Source organism: Struthio camelus, chromosome 5, assembly GCF_040807025.1.
Source record: "Struthio camelus isolate bStrCam1 chromosome 5, bStrCam1.hap1, whole genome shotgun sequence".
Lineage (NCBI taxonomy): Eukaryota > Metazoa > Chordata > Aves > Struthioniformes > Struthionidae > Struthio > Struthio camelus.
The window spans coordinates 60750986-60764798 of NC_090946.1; the positions used below are offsets into that span (position 1 = coordinate 60750986).

The 13813-nt window shown below is 34.5% G+C and overlaps 1 protein-coding gene across 15 annotated transcripts in view; it reads right to left on the bottom strand.

Moving 5' to 3' along the window:
- Positions 1-13813, bottom strand: part of CEP128 (centrosomal protein 128) — a 136370-nt gene that overhangs the window by 16051 nt on the left and 106506 nt on the right. For 13 of the 15 annotated variants that reach the window (XM_068946707.1, XM_068946702.1, XM_068946697.1 and 10 more), the window contains 2 exons: positions 4864-4941; positions 2617-2730 (listed from right to left, as the gene is read on the bottom strand). The exons of 1 other annotated variant lie outside the window; for it this stretch is intronic. In XM_068946707.1, coding sequence (XP_068802808.1) covers positions 2617-2730; positions 4864-4941 — 192 coding nt within the window. The remainder of the gene's footprint in view (positions 1-2616; positions 2731-4863; positions 4942-13813) is intronic. One more of the 15 variants, XM_068946706.1, reaches the window with a different exon arrangement.

Genomic DNA, 13813 nt, shown 5'->3' on the forward strand with positions numbered 1-13813 from the left:
ATTAATGGGAATTATACATTTTAATCCCCTTGTGTGCTGATGAGAGACTTAATACCTAAAATGCACATAGTACAATAACAACTTAAGAATATAAAAAGTTTTTGTCATTTCATTCTAGAAATGCTATCCTAGAACAAAGTTTTTAAACAAGCAATAGTAGATAGTTTTACCAGAATCTGCATTACAAAATCGCTTTCTCTTTATGGAAACATATATATATATATGTGTGTGTGTGTGTGTGTGTGTGTGTGTGTGTGTGTGTGTGTGTGTGTATATATATACACACACATACATATAAATATATTATATATATATATTATTTTATATTTTTTTTTTTTTACTCTTTATTATAAGCTTTATTTATGCTTACATGTGTATGCAGTGTTTGACTAGATGGTCATCTGTTCGTGGCAGGGAAGCTACCCTAAAATATTTAAATCCATCTCATATAACTCTCTCTCTAGTTTTCTCCCTTTTGTTTAGTCGGTATCATCCATAATTTTTTAAATGATTACATATTTACTTTCTTTTTCCCCCAATTTCTTCTTTATCTGCTATCACTCAGTACTTTCTTAATCACACAATCACTGCTGTTGAACTTCGTGGTATTCTACCTACCTCTGGCCTCTATTGTTACAGGAAATCTTATATCTTAACCTGTATAGATAGCCATTTTGAATTTCCTGGACTTGTAAACAACAGATATTTTACAGGCATCTGACAAGACTACAGAAAAATGGGGAGAATGCGTGGAGATAAATGAAAACATAGGAGGGAAGAAAAATAACTACTTTTAGGGGAATATTCACTTCGGTAACATTTTGGCTCCTTTAAACGAAAACAGGGTAACACATAAGATTAAATAATGCGTGTCCAGGATGAATGTCAGCAAGCAAGCTAAAAGAAGTGTGTTACTACAGAGGGCAGGAAGATGATCATAACAGAGGAGAAAGATTAATTCTACAAGTGACTATATGCAAAATGGTTAATGTAAAGCTTTTTATAAGAACTCCTCTTTTACATCGTGTATTATCTTATCCTCTACCAAATATGCCTACTTTATATAGTAAAAGCACCAGATTGTATATAAATCATGAAATGAAACTGCCAAAAAGAATGACGTCCTCAACAGTATACTCTTCCACCATTTAAGTTTATAAACTACTGACAAATAGTAAAAATAAAAAAAAAAAAAAAAGAAATAACAATGAGTTTGAGTTAGATAAGTTCCAGAGGAGGGTAAGAAAGGCAAGCATTAAAAAGGGCTTTCTTAGACTAAGTCAGCCTGATCAGTGAAATGAGATTAACACCCGTTTGTTACTTATTTTCGGACATTCTGTTCCATTTGTAATAGCTGTGACAGCAAGCAGTACTGTATGTCATGCAAAAACCCAATTAGGCCTGTCTAAAAGGAAGCCACTAAATGCTCCCTGCTGTCTAAAGAGAGATAAAATATTGTTCTGGAATCAGCCTTACTCTAGATTCTTAATAGAGAGCTCATATCATGCAAGTTTAGTTAGCTCAGTCGGCTTAGTGCAATATTACATTATACTGTCAGCTGATTTCTTCCACTTAGCTTTTCAATGTTTGCCAAATTTCAACAGCTATTGAATTAGTAACTCTTGTGTGAAAGCATGAGAAATTTGAAAAATTTAAGACTATCACGAGCAACAGATTGCATCTGCCTTGCTTGTTCCTTTCCGTCCTTTCTTACAAGAGAGCCACATGGGTATCTTAAATAGCTTAATATCTTCTTACATCAACAGCTTACTAAACTGAAGTTCTCTGTCTTTATTTTCTCTTTTCTACTTTTTAAAAGCCCCACTGGAAATATGGCAACATTTTACAGAAGAATGACTGCTATGGAGAAGGTGGGGAACACAAACAGTTTAAACTTTCTTGATACATGGTGCCCGATCCTAGATTTTGAGCTCAACTGCTTAGAGACACAGCTGAATAGACATTTCCAATGAATCTTGTTTTGCCTGTGATGGTCAGCAGAAATACTGGCATGATTCTGATCTTTTATTTCAGCTGCTGCCTGGTTCTGTACCACTGTAGTCCCTCTGCTAGTGGTCAGCTGAGTGACCTTTAGCAAATCATTTCACATCTGTTTGCCTGAATTTGCTCTATCATGAAACGGACACGGTATAGTATCTTCTGTACAGAATGGAAAGATCAACTGCTAAAAAAATCACTATACAAGATAAATTAACATTTCTTTTCATGGGGGAAACAGGTTTATATATTTATCTTTTACATGAAAGGACACAGAAAAAAGTGAACAAACAAAGCTGTAGTCTAAAAGACAGTAATTTGACAAGCAGGGGCACAAGTGAACGCCTGAGAGTAGTAAGACACAGCATTGCTTTTCCAGGAAATTTTTAAAATTTTGGAAATCTTTCATAGCACTTTTTAATGGAAGCAAATTTCTGTCACCAAAGTTTACACCAGCCATAGCAGCTACGTGCAGATGTGCCAGCGCAGGACAGAGATATACGAACATTGGTGTATGATTTTAGTCTGTGTTTGTGCTATGAGTTAATTCATTAAATAAGTTTCTGTTGCTGATTGAAAGTAACAAGATAAAAATTAAAGCAGAGTATACACATATACCTTGAACTGTTGGACTCTTTGTTTTGAATCTTCCAGCTGCTGATGTAGGGAACTCACTAATTCTTTATACTTCATGTACCGCTCTTCAATCATCTCCCTTCGGCAATATGACTCCTAGAAACGCATTGAAAGGTCCAAATGATTTTGTAAGGTGAAAAGCAGTTAATACGCATTGGTTGGCTATTGTAAATACAGGTATTGCCAAGGATTTTCAACACACCAAGAATGAATTAACTACTAACTTTCGAGGTAGAAATACAGGGGCCATATGAAAGCATAATGTTCTACACGGAACAGAAAACAGGTTAAAATTGTGAACAGCCTGATTCATAACTAAATGAAAACTTTCTTGTAACTCTTTCCAAAATGCAATTATATCATAGCTTCTAACAAAGGAATTATTTAATGGAGAAAAATTACTGGCAACTCTTTAGAAAAAGTTCTCAAAGAAAACTGTGTTCTAGGCATATGGACTGAACAGTACTTTCAAATGTGGAAACATAACACTTCTCAGTGATTAGCTAACAATTCACTTGAATTAATACAACTACCACACAACTTGTGAACAATTATCAAATAAAGAATTACTTTTTCTTTCCTTCTCCCTTCCTACAAATAGTATCGAGGGAATAACTTGCCAGCATTAGAAAGTAATAGATCGTTTTGAAAGACTTCATTCATGCATCCCACTTGAGACTGAAATTTGCTAGATACATACCATAATACCATTGTACTTTGCTGTACAGATATTCAGCAGGGTCTAAAATACTTTTTCCTACTGTTTAAGAAAAATCTTCTAATGGAGTATTTCAAATAGAAGACTGAGGGAACTTCAGATTGACATCATTCCCATAGCTAAGGTATAAAGTTTAGCTCTCTTGAATAATAAATACATACATGATAAATAAATTATTTATTAAATAATATATAGTTGTTGACAGGGACTCATCTTAAGAAACAGTCTGTAAAAAACCGTTAAGTCAGGGAGAGGGACAGAGGTCAAAGTAAAACAAAGAATACAGATTCCTAATATATTAACACTGGCTAAGTCACAGCTAAGTGATCTACAGTAAATCAGAAAGTGACCATGTCATTGCATAATAACTTTAAGCAAGAGAGTGCAAGTGCGAAGGAGATTGTAGAAACCCTACATTTAAGCTTCTGTATGCCTATTTTTGCTCAGTCTTCAGTAATGTACAAACTAGAACCCAAATCAAAGGAGTGGCATAACTGTCAGGCAACAGAAAGCAAACCTCAACTTCTGTCAAAACAAAAAGCTCTTCTTAGGATACCTGGAATGTGAAATTGAAGCTACACATTTCACCAATATTTTGTTTTATCAAAAACATTGCAATCAGCAATTGTTTCCTAATCTTATTGATATAATAGAAAGAACAGCATAAAATGATGCCTGAATATGTTCCACCGTGTCTTAACCCATGACCTTGTGCAAGAACAGTTAGAATACACGGTGTTCCGAACAAATACGTTTTGAAATGCTTGTAAACACCTCAGGATGAGAAACTTTTTAATACAAAATAAGACCGAAATCATTGTGCAGTTGTTGGTCTGTGATTTGATTCTGATTTAAAATTTATATTGTGCTATAATGACCCAAATTCTCTTTTAGTAGACCACTGACTTCATGAGTGGAAAGTAATGATAACACAGTGGCCCAGCCATTTAACCATACAAGATCCAATTTAGGACTTATCATTCCTGATAGTAGCCCTTTACTACTCTCAGTGTGTCCCACTGTGTCAGAACAAACACATCTTGATTTGATAGTGATACTGAGATCAAGAAGTGATATTATTCATCTTCTTTATTTTAAGAAAAAAAGCCTGTGAAGCTGTAAAGCTCACCTATTTTCACTTATTACTTTAAATATTTAAATAATTGGAATAATTTATTTTATTATAGTATTTTTAATTATTAACAACTAATACCAGAATTCAGCACTTAACACAAATATTCTGAGCCAATCATTCGGACTTGAGCTATTATAATCAGTTATCAATATTTGCTTACTCCTCAGCAGTCTTAGGTTACTAATTAGGAATCAATTAATGACCTCAACAAAACTACATATGATCAAAATGGACTACTGTACATTTTTGTCTATATAATATGTACCTATTTGATTTTATGCATGTTATTAACTGATGTATCTATATATATCAGGAGGACATTGATTGACCTAAATAATTTAAAACTACTGAAAGAGTCAAGTCACATCTCTCTTACTCCAAAATCTTTGAAATCTTCTAACAGGCTCAGTTTCTCAGGAACAGACTCCAGGTGGTCTAAAGCTACTCGAGTACTCTGAAGAACAGAACACAAGATACAGCATAAAGAATTAATCAATGCTTTCATCCTTTCATTTAACTCAAACACTAAGAAAGCATTGCATCTATGGGAACCAATAACACTAGTTACTTTTAAACAGGCAACAGGTCAACACATTGACTGTTAACAGAAAAATAAGGACAAAAATAAAATCACAGAATCACAGCACATTTCCTTAATCTAAGTTTCCATGAATCAGATTTTCTTGTATTGCACTTCAGCACGTAAAGTGCCCATAGTAAAAGTATAAATCTGCACTCCCAATGTTTATACATTTGTAGCTAAGCACATAGCAAAACCAAAGCCATTTTTGTAAACAGAAAGATATGCAGTTAGTACTTAGCTACGTACACGATACTCAAATTTTACATTTTTGGTTTAGATCTATAACATGTACTGTTGAAAGCCAAATTATCACTTTAGAGAAAGTTGGGCTTGGACTCACTAACAAAATGTGGGCATTTAACCTTCATGCCAGTGACTCAAAAATCCAGCAAGTAGCAAGATGCCAAGATGAAAAAAAATGAGCAGTTTGGTTCTTGTGCAGAGTTGATGGTTTTTGAATAAAGAGTATTCATACCACAGTAGCCAGATTTTTCTGGAGCTTCTCAAAGGCTGCCCTTCTATTATTTACTGAAAAGCAGGTAGAAACAATACTGTTTGTACTTTCTTAACAATAAACAATATTTCCTCCAGGATTCTATAAATTACACTTCCTTGGATAAGGTTCTGTTAACCTGGTATGGTTCTCTACCAATAACTGGCTTCATCAACTGTATTAATACTCTGGGACTTTAAAGCAAAAATTTATACACCAGACAAAATTAATCAATCCTAAAGTCAAATATAGTTATGCTCTAAAGTCTGTGCATACTAGGTTAACTTGCCCTTAGCTACAAAAGCTTTGTTGCTAGTCTTGGAACGTCCCAATCATCAGACCAACAGGAAAAACACCCTGTTTAGATTATAGGCTTCAGATTTGAAAAGAGTAACACTTTGAATTGTACCAGGATAAGAAAAAATCAGTGAATATCTCTGAACACAGATGTAGGTTACCCCAAAAAGCTGTGTTCCTTACCGCATAAAGCTGCATGGCAATCTTCAAGAGACATACAATGATGCAAGACGGTACTCATGTACCGTAATGCTGGGTACAGCAACCCATTAAACATCAGCAGTACTAATAAACAACAAAAATACTTTACCAATCATAGATACTTTAGGAAATCTCTATAGGTTTCACTGTTACCAAAAAAAAGCTTATATCCAGGTAAGGTAGTTTTTTAGAGATTGCATAGTTTAAAAGCATAGTTCATCAGTATATTTATTAGTTAAGATTCAATCACATAAGAATTAATAAAAAAAAAAGAAATGGGAGAAAAACAATGAAATGAACATTCATGTGAGCAGGCAACTTAGGAAACTATATTAACATTGTTAATATCAATATTTTCATTAATAATATTGCTAAAAATAAATTATTAGTAAAATACATACTGTTAGATGCAACATAAATTGTTAATAATAATATGCAAAAGTATATTATGTTAAGCATTAAGAATATTGTTGGTATTCATATTTATATTTATACTGTTTACATGACTGCCTAGTGACCACAGACCTTTTTTTGCTAAGTCTTTTTAAGTATATAAACAAGTAGTCACAAATACACCCATCGACACATGACACTGCTCCAAAGAACTTAAGTAATATTTCACATAACTATAATGCAATATGTGAAAAATTTTTGTGAGGTCTTTTGTTTTGAACCCACCACTTGGTAGCTCTTTCATTCTCATACTGCAACAGATAATGACCAACCAGTCCCTATTGATCTTTATGCCATTGATTGTTTTATAGACCTTTCACATTTTCCCCATTCATAATCTTTTCCAGGCTAAAGAATCTATTTAGCTGTTCCTCACACAGAAGAAATGTCATGCCTTTGATCATTCTTATGTCCTGTGGACCTTCTCTAGTTGTACTACATCTTTTTTAACACGAAGAGGCGGAGCGAGGAATAGAGAATTAGAACCGAACAGAGTGAGTACAGATACACCCACAATCTGGAAGCAATGTTGTCTGTCTTATTGTCTGCTTCTTTCCTAATAGTTCCTAACATTCAGTTTTTCAGGTTGCAATAAACATATTTTCCGTAATAAATGAAGGTCAAGTCTCAAACAATGGGATTCATTTGTATCTCATAGAGTGGACCTATAAGACACATTCAGACCCAGTAAACTGAACTAGCTAGCAGACATGAGACAGTGGTGTTTCTTTTTCCATAATTATTTAATTTTACTAGAAAAATGGTACTGGCATTTAATACATTGATAAGTTATGATCTACTTCTATAAAACAGTTTCCTGGATATTTGGGTTCTTTTTCCTTCTGAGACTGACAAGGTTCAAACCGTACCTCCCATCTTCCAGGAAAGAGCTTTTATCCTTAGACTGTATGCTTAGCTAAGAAAGGACTTTCTTATCCCACTGTTAAATCTTACAGCAGGAATGCAAGACTCAGTAGGAGCAAAAATAATAAATATACACATTCATATGACTCTAGACTGATTACTGTACTTAGGAAGATGGTAAGTCCTGAACCTGGTCCTTTCTTCCAGGAAAACTTATGCTCTTCACACAGTGTAGAAAAGAACAAGAATACATTCACAAACAGCAATGTAGAACTGTTCTTATACAGAAAAAATACCTAATATTTTTTCAAATGGTTACTATATCTCCTCACTTCAAAGTAAAATTGCCTAGAGGTATCTATCACTTTCTAATGTTTCTCCCTTATAAGTATCCACCATTTCATTTTTACCACCGTAAAGTGGTATTCATATCTCATGCTTCATTTATAGTGACCTTACGTTCATCAAAGTCTTGATTTTCCACTCCATGAATTTATGATTAGTTGCAATGTTTGCTGCTTCTTCCCAGAGTAGCATGTGGTACTGGTTTGCATGTGTTTGTAAGGCTGAGGAATACATAATAGACAACAGATCCTCTACAAAAAAATCCCTACCCACTCTCATGAAGAGAAAATTTAATGATATGTGAATCAAAATATCGAATCCTAATGTTCAGCACTCACCTTAGTGTTACACAGAGACACTTACCACAAAGTTATTGACTTCACAACAACTCTTCCTACCCCTTAAGAAACAACCAACCTCCTCCTCCCCTCCCCACACACAAATACAACAAACTCCTCCTCCCCCTCAGGAAATGAACAACCCAACCTCGTTTCTTTTCTTGGTCCATCAGCAAATTAAATCATAAATATTTTGAGCTTATGGTATATACTACTTACCCTATTCTGCTAAGGCATTGCACTTGTCAACTGCAGGACAATACATTGTCCTGCAGACAATGTATTTGGCAAGTCACGCAGAGCTGAAATAAATTTGTCAAGGACACAGGACGCATTTAACGTAAAGGTTCCTCAATATGCTATCAAGTATATTTAGTTTATAGTAATTTTTACAGCTATGAAAGTTTTTGCTTTTTTATAAATGAAATTTGTGATTTGTTCTCATCGTAACAGCAGCTCAGACCCTAAGTATGTGCCTATCCCTTAAGCCATCCTATTTTCCAATTCTACCTCCAAATATCCATGCCACGAAAAGCTCTCAACATTGTCCGCAAATAAAATTAAGGAAGATGCTCATCATTTGTTCTCATCAAAAGTCTCCTAAATATATTCCCTCTACTCCACATGCTTTTTGGGGAGAGAAAAAAAAAAGAAGAAAAGAAGCTGTGCCTCAGCTTGTTTTCATTAATCATTTGAAGCTATTGTTACATTATTAAATGTAATCTTGAAAGTAGAAGACCAGCCCTCAGGTCATATTCATGCTCAGTCCTCATTTATTGGATCTCATCAAGAATCCTGTGTATAAGGGAGATTCGACTGATATAGGCTACGTGGACTTCTGAAAGGTTTTTGACTGTATCCTTCATCTAAGGCGACAAAGAAAACTACGCAGCCATGAGCTATGTGGGAATGTCTTTATCTAGTTTGAAAGTCAGTTAAAAGATGGCAAACAGACTGCAGAAGTAAATGATCAGATTTCATGGTGCAGAGTGGTCACCAGGTGAACTGGTTCCACCAGGATCTGTGCTACTGAATACCTAGATAAACAGCCTGAAAAGCACAGTGAGGTATGTCATGGCGATGTTTGCTGCTGCTAATTAGACGCTCAGGGCAGTAAAGATGAGGGTCAGCTGTGAAGAACTGTAGAACGACCTCATGAGATTCTTAAGATTTAATCCTGACTTTGATGCTTACTAATCCTAAATTTAAGGCTAACTCAATGCTCAGTAACAATCAAAAATAAAAAACCAACATGGTACATCATTAGGAAAGGAATAAACAGCCAGAGAACATAATTATCCCCAACTACGAATCCACAGTGTGCTTGCATCTTGACTAGAGAGTGCAGTTCTGGATACCCACCTCAGAACAGAAATAGGGAGAAATGGGAAAGGCTCAGAGAAGAGCAACAAGAATGATCAAAGGCATAGAATACTTTCCGTAAGAAGAAAGATTAAATAGAATAACTCCATAGACTAGGACTCTTTAGTCAGGAAGATAGAAGACAGATGAGGAGAGAAATGACCAATGTGCATAAAATCAGAAGTTACATAAAGATGGAAAAGTTTATACGGTTTTAAGAAGAAATTGGGCAAGTTCATGAAAGAGAAATACCATAATAGGATTCCAAAACTCATAAAAACCACATCCAGGTCAGAAAAACTCTGAACTTTGAATGGCTGGAATCTGACAGAATGAATAAGAGGGAAATAAAATATGTGTCTGTCCTGTTCAGACACTCTTCCTTATGCATTTATTTTTGGATATTATTGCAATTTCTCGCTGGGCTAGACTGACCTTTGGTCTTGCCCAGTACAGCTGCTTTTATATGCTAAAATTCTCACAGTCTTCTGAGCAATTTGTGAAGTGATTTTAAAAGGATAACTCATATACTAACATTTTCGGGGACAAAAATGTGTCCCTGTTTCATAAAACCACGGGAAAGAATGATGGTGATGCACAAATGAAAAACAAAAGAAGAAAAAAGTTTGCTAGAGGAGCTTCAATGCAAAAAAGAAGAGAACAAAAGAATAAGTTGAGGAATGGGAGAGAAAGATGATGAAAAAGCTTTTAGCTAGCTCACAGAATTGATTTGTTAATAATTTAATGAAATGCACAGCAACTTCCTCAACACAGATCAAATGCCATGCTTGTATCATTAATGACTACACTCTATTCTATTAGAAGAGATGGATTTAGCCATTCAGATAAAATGCAAAAAAGGATGTTGGGAACACCTGACATAGAGGGCAATTAAGTAATATTAACTTTTTTCCCAGAAACTGGAAAGCTATATGTCATAATACATATGAATAAACCTAAAGAGAGCAATTACATCTGTCTGTCTGTTATTTAACAGGGAACAGAAGGTACCAGCACAGTTCACTGATGGTACTGATAAGAGGAAGAAACACCAGCTGCACTAACTGAGGCTGTTTTCATGGTATTTTACTTAAGAGTAGACTCTTCCATAGAGTGCTATTAATCTTTCTGTTTTTAAAATAAAGATTATTTACTTTGAAAAGGGGTGTTCTATGTTCTCACAGAGAATGATAAAACAAATTACTCATTTTCCATGATTGCATACAAACACTTTGATATTTAAAGTGCTTGTGAACAGTTAATCCTTGTATATTGATGTATTCTTTGTGATAGACAGTTTCACACTGTCTCAAGGGACAAATCTAAATCAAAATCAGGCGCACATTTTATTTTTAGTCTCAAAGCTGCAATGCTATACACAAATAAATCAAAGCTGGTTTGTATACAAAGTTTGGCTTTACAGTCAATATATTGAAAACATAAACATAAACCAGAAACCAAACTTTACAGACTTTCATGGACAGTGCTCGTTTCTTTCCTGAGGTAGGTAAAAACAAATGGCTATCTGTATAGCACAGATATATTTGAAAATTAGAGCTGACTTAAGTACCAGTTAGCTAATCCCCAAAGAATACCCATAAAAATATTAAATGCAACTATAATTTAAATTGACAGCAATGCATTTCAGCAGGCAGTTACTCACAATTCAGATGAAAGGTGTAATGTTAAAGGTGACCTACAATGACATTTCTTTTTAAATGACCTTAGCATGCTGAATACCTAATTAGCAAGAACAGGATGCATCCAGCAGTTAAGCAGGTTTAAAGGTATCCTTTGTTTTCCAATTTAATATATCTAAATCTGTGCAGTTCCAGCTTCTATTTCCAGTATTAGACTGATGCTAGACTGTTGTAAATTCTGTGATCTTAGCATCACAATAGAGGCAGAATGCACTGCGTTAGGTAAATTCTTCTTTGATACAAGGTGTGGCTCTATTTAAGACACCTGAGTTTTTCTTGACTCTCATGATAGCTAAATCCCATGATAGCTGGGACATTCTATGACCTAGTATATCGTAAGTGTATGGGGAATGTCAAGAGAAAATAATATATATATTTTGTATCATTATATTCCAATTATACTATTACTCCAATAATACAATTGTTTTGATGGTTTCATTACAACACACTATAGCATATTAAGAAATCACATTACTTTAAAAAAAGATAAACAACTTACATAAATTTATCAAGTTACACAACATACAAGTTCAACTGGGTTTCATTACACTACATTGTTTCATCGAGGTTTAAACTACTAAGATTGTTTTTAAAGCTAAAACTGCATTCATAGTAATGAAAAACAACAGATCTTTGTTAACATGGGGATCTGAATGAGAAAGCAATGCAAATGCCAAAATAACCGAACTTTTAATTTAGACTCCAGATGTTTTTGTATAGGGTGGACCACATTTTAATTAAGAGAGCTTAATGGATGCTTCCTTTCCCATTTGCAGTGACATGGACAACCTCTTCTCTCATTCATGAGCACATAACATCCCTGTGGTAACTACAGAAATTGTTTACATGGAAAAAATATTAGGAAAGTATTTCATGAATTTTTAGTTGTTTGATGCATCTAGCAGCTGGAAATGTGGAGGAGGCAGTGCTGTCTTTTGGCTATCTAGCTCTCTATGAATCATCAGCTAGGGTTCTGCTGGGGGTCCACAGACCTAGTTAGGCAATCACTTCTTTATCATTTACTAAAGTTTTGATCAAACAGAAAGATATCTTGCATATAGTTACTGGAAATTAAAAGAAGTATAATACAGGAGGCAGAGTGGGTAAAGAAACATATTGGGCACACCTTCTTAAGGGCATAGAGAGTTCTGTGTCATTCATGAATGCTATCTTTGACTTTCTAGAGTTTTGCAGACCAAAAATTTTTACATATAATTTACATTAATGTTTTGTATGTTAACAGTATTTCATCTATCCTTTCAAAAAAGTATTACAAATATTTAATTAACATACCCTTCACAGGAAAGAAGAAACATTGTTGCTCACTTTTTACAGCAAGTACATTTCTCTATATGAGAGAAAATGGAATACAAAAAAAACCAATTTAACCAAGGTATCAGAGTAGGAAAAATAATCAGGAATCTGGCTTATGGATTTTCCCATTTTAATGACAAGGTGCACGACAATGAAAGAATGAAATATTTATGGTGGCGTCAACTGGTGTAACTGTGTTCCTAAAGGCTGCAGATTTGATTAAATATAAAACATTCAAGACTATAATGAAGGACCCAGCAGCACATTAGAAACATTTTAATGTTTAGTTTGCTCTCAAGAATAATTTTAACTTGTTTTGTGATACGTAACCTGGAAAATTGCCTGATATACCTGTGTATTACTTATCAACTTACAAGCATCCCATATTCTATGGAAAAATTCATACAGATGAAAGAATGACATTCCTAGAGAGAATCCTGTGGATGGAAAACACAGGACCTCCTTTTAAAATTACATTTATATTTATCTGCAAATTTAGAATTCAAAGTCTCAGCACAAGGAAGAGTGCTGAGACTTTGATTATTTATATTTATATATTTATATTTTCTAACAATAAGTTATCTCATTTCTCATTAATCCAATAATTCAATTTTCCTACATAACAAAGAAAATTAATAAAGAGGAAACATTTTAAAAGTAATGCTGCACATCAGTTTTGAGGGAAGGAGGATTAGAGAGGTGATATTAGAAATATATATATATAGGCATGCATATTTTATTTAGTTTGTGGAGTTTGTGCAATAATACAGCCTTAACTGGAATCGACAAATTGAAAAAGTTGTGAAGAATATTATAAATCTATTTATTTTAGTATTTTTGGTTCCTACTTTAAATTCAGTCATTGGGTAGAAAATGAGAAACAAGCATGAATGGGTGAGGAAGGTGATTGCTAAAAAGAAATTATATTCATAATGACAGAATACCTTATTCTTTAATAGAGGAAGATAATGTTGGAAGAAAACTAGAGGTCACTATATTAGCAAAAGCACTAAAAGAACAAGTAAAATGTCAAATTCTAGGGGGCACAGGATGAATGGATAAACAGGATATTCAAGTAAGAGTAATAGCTATGTGGGAAAGGTAGACAGCAGCAAGGAAGAAGGGAGAGGACGACAGGTGTCAAGGGAAAAGAAACACTCAGCTGTGAGCACTACTGTGCACTGGAAGCTACTTCATGGGAGCAGAGGAAGGAATTAATGAACCTTGGGAAAGTACTGTACCACCAGCAAAAGGAAGTGACGCACCAGCTCACTGATGAAAGGAAAGGAAGGGGTGAGGCAGGCAGGACAGAGCATCTCAGAATGCTGCTCCTCTCCCGGCCATTTTTATAAGATCAAAGAATGACTGTGTTCTAG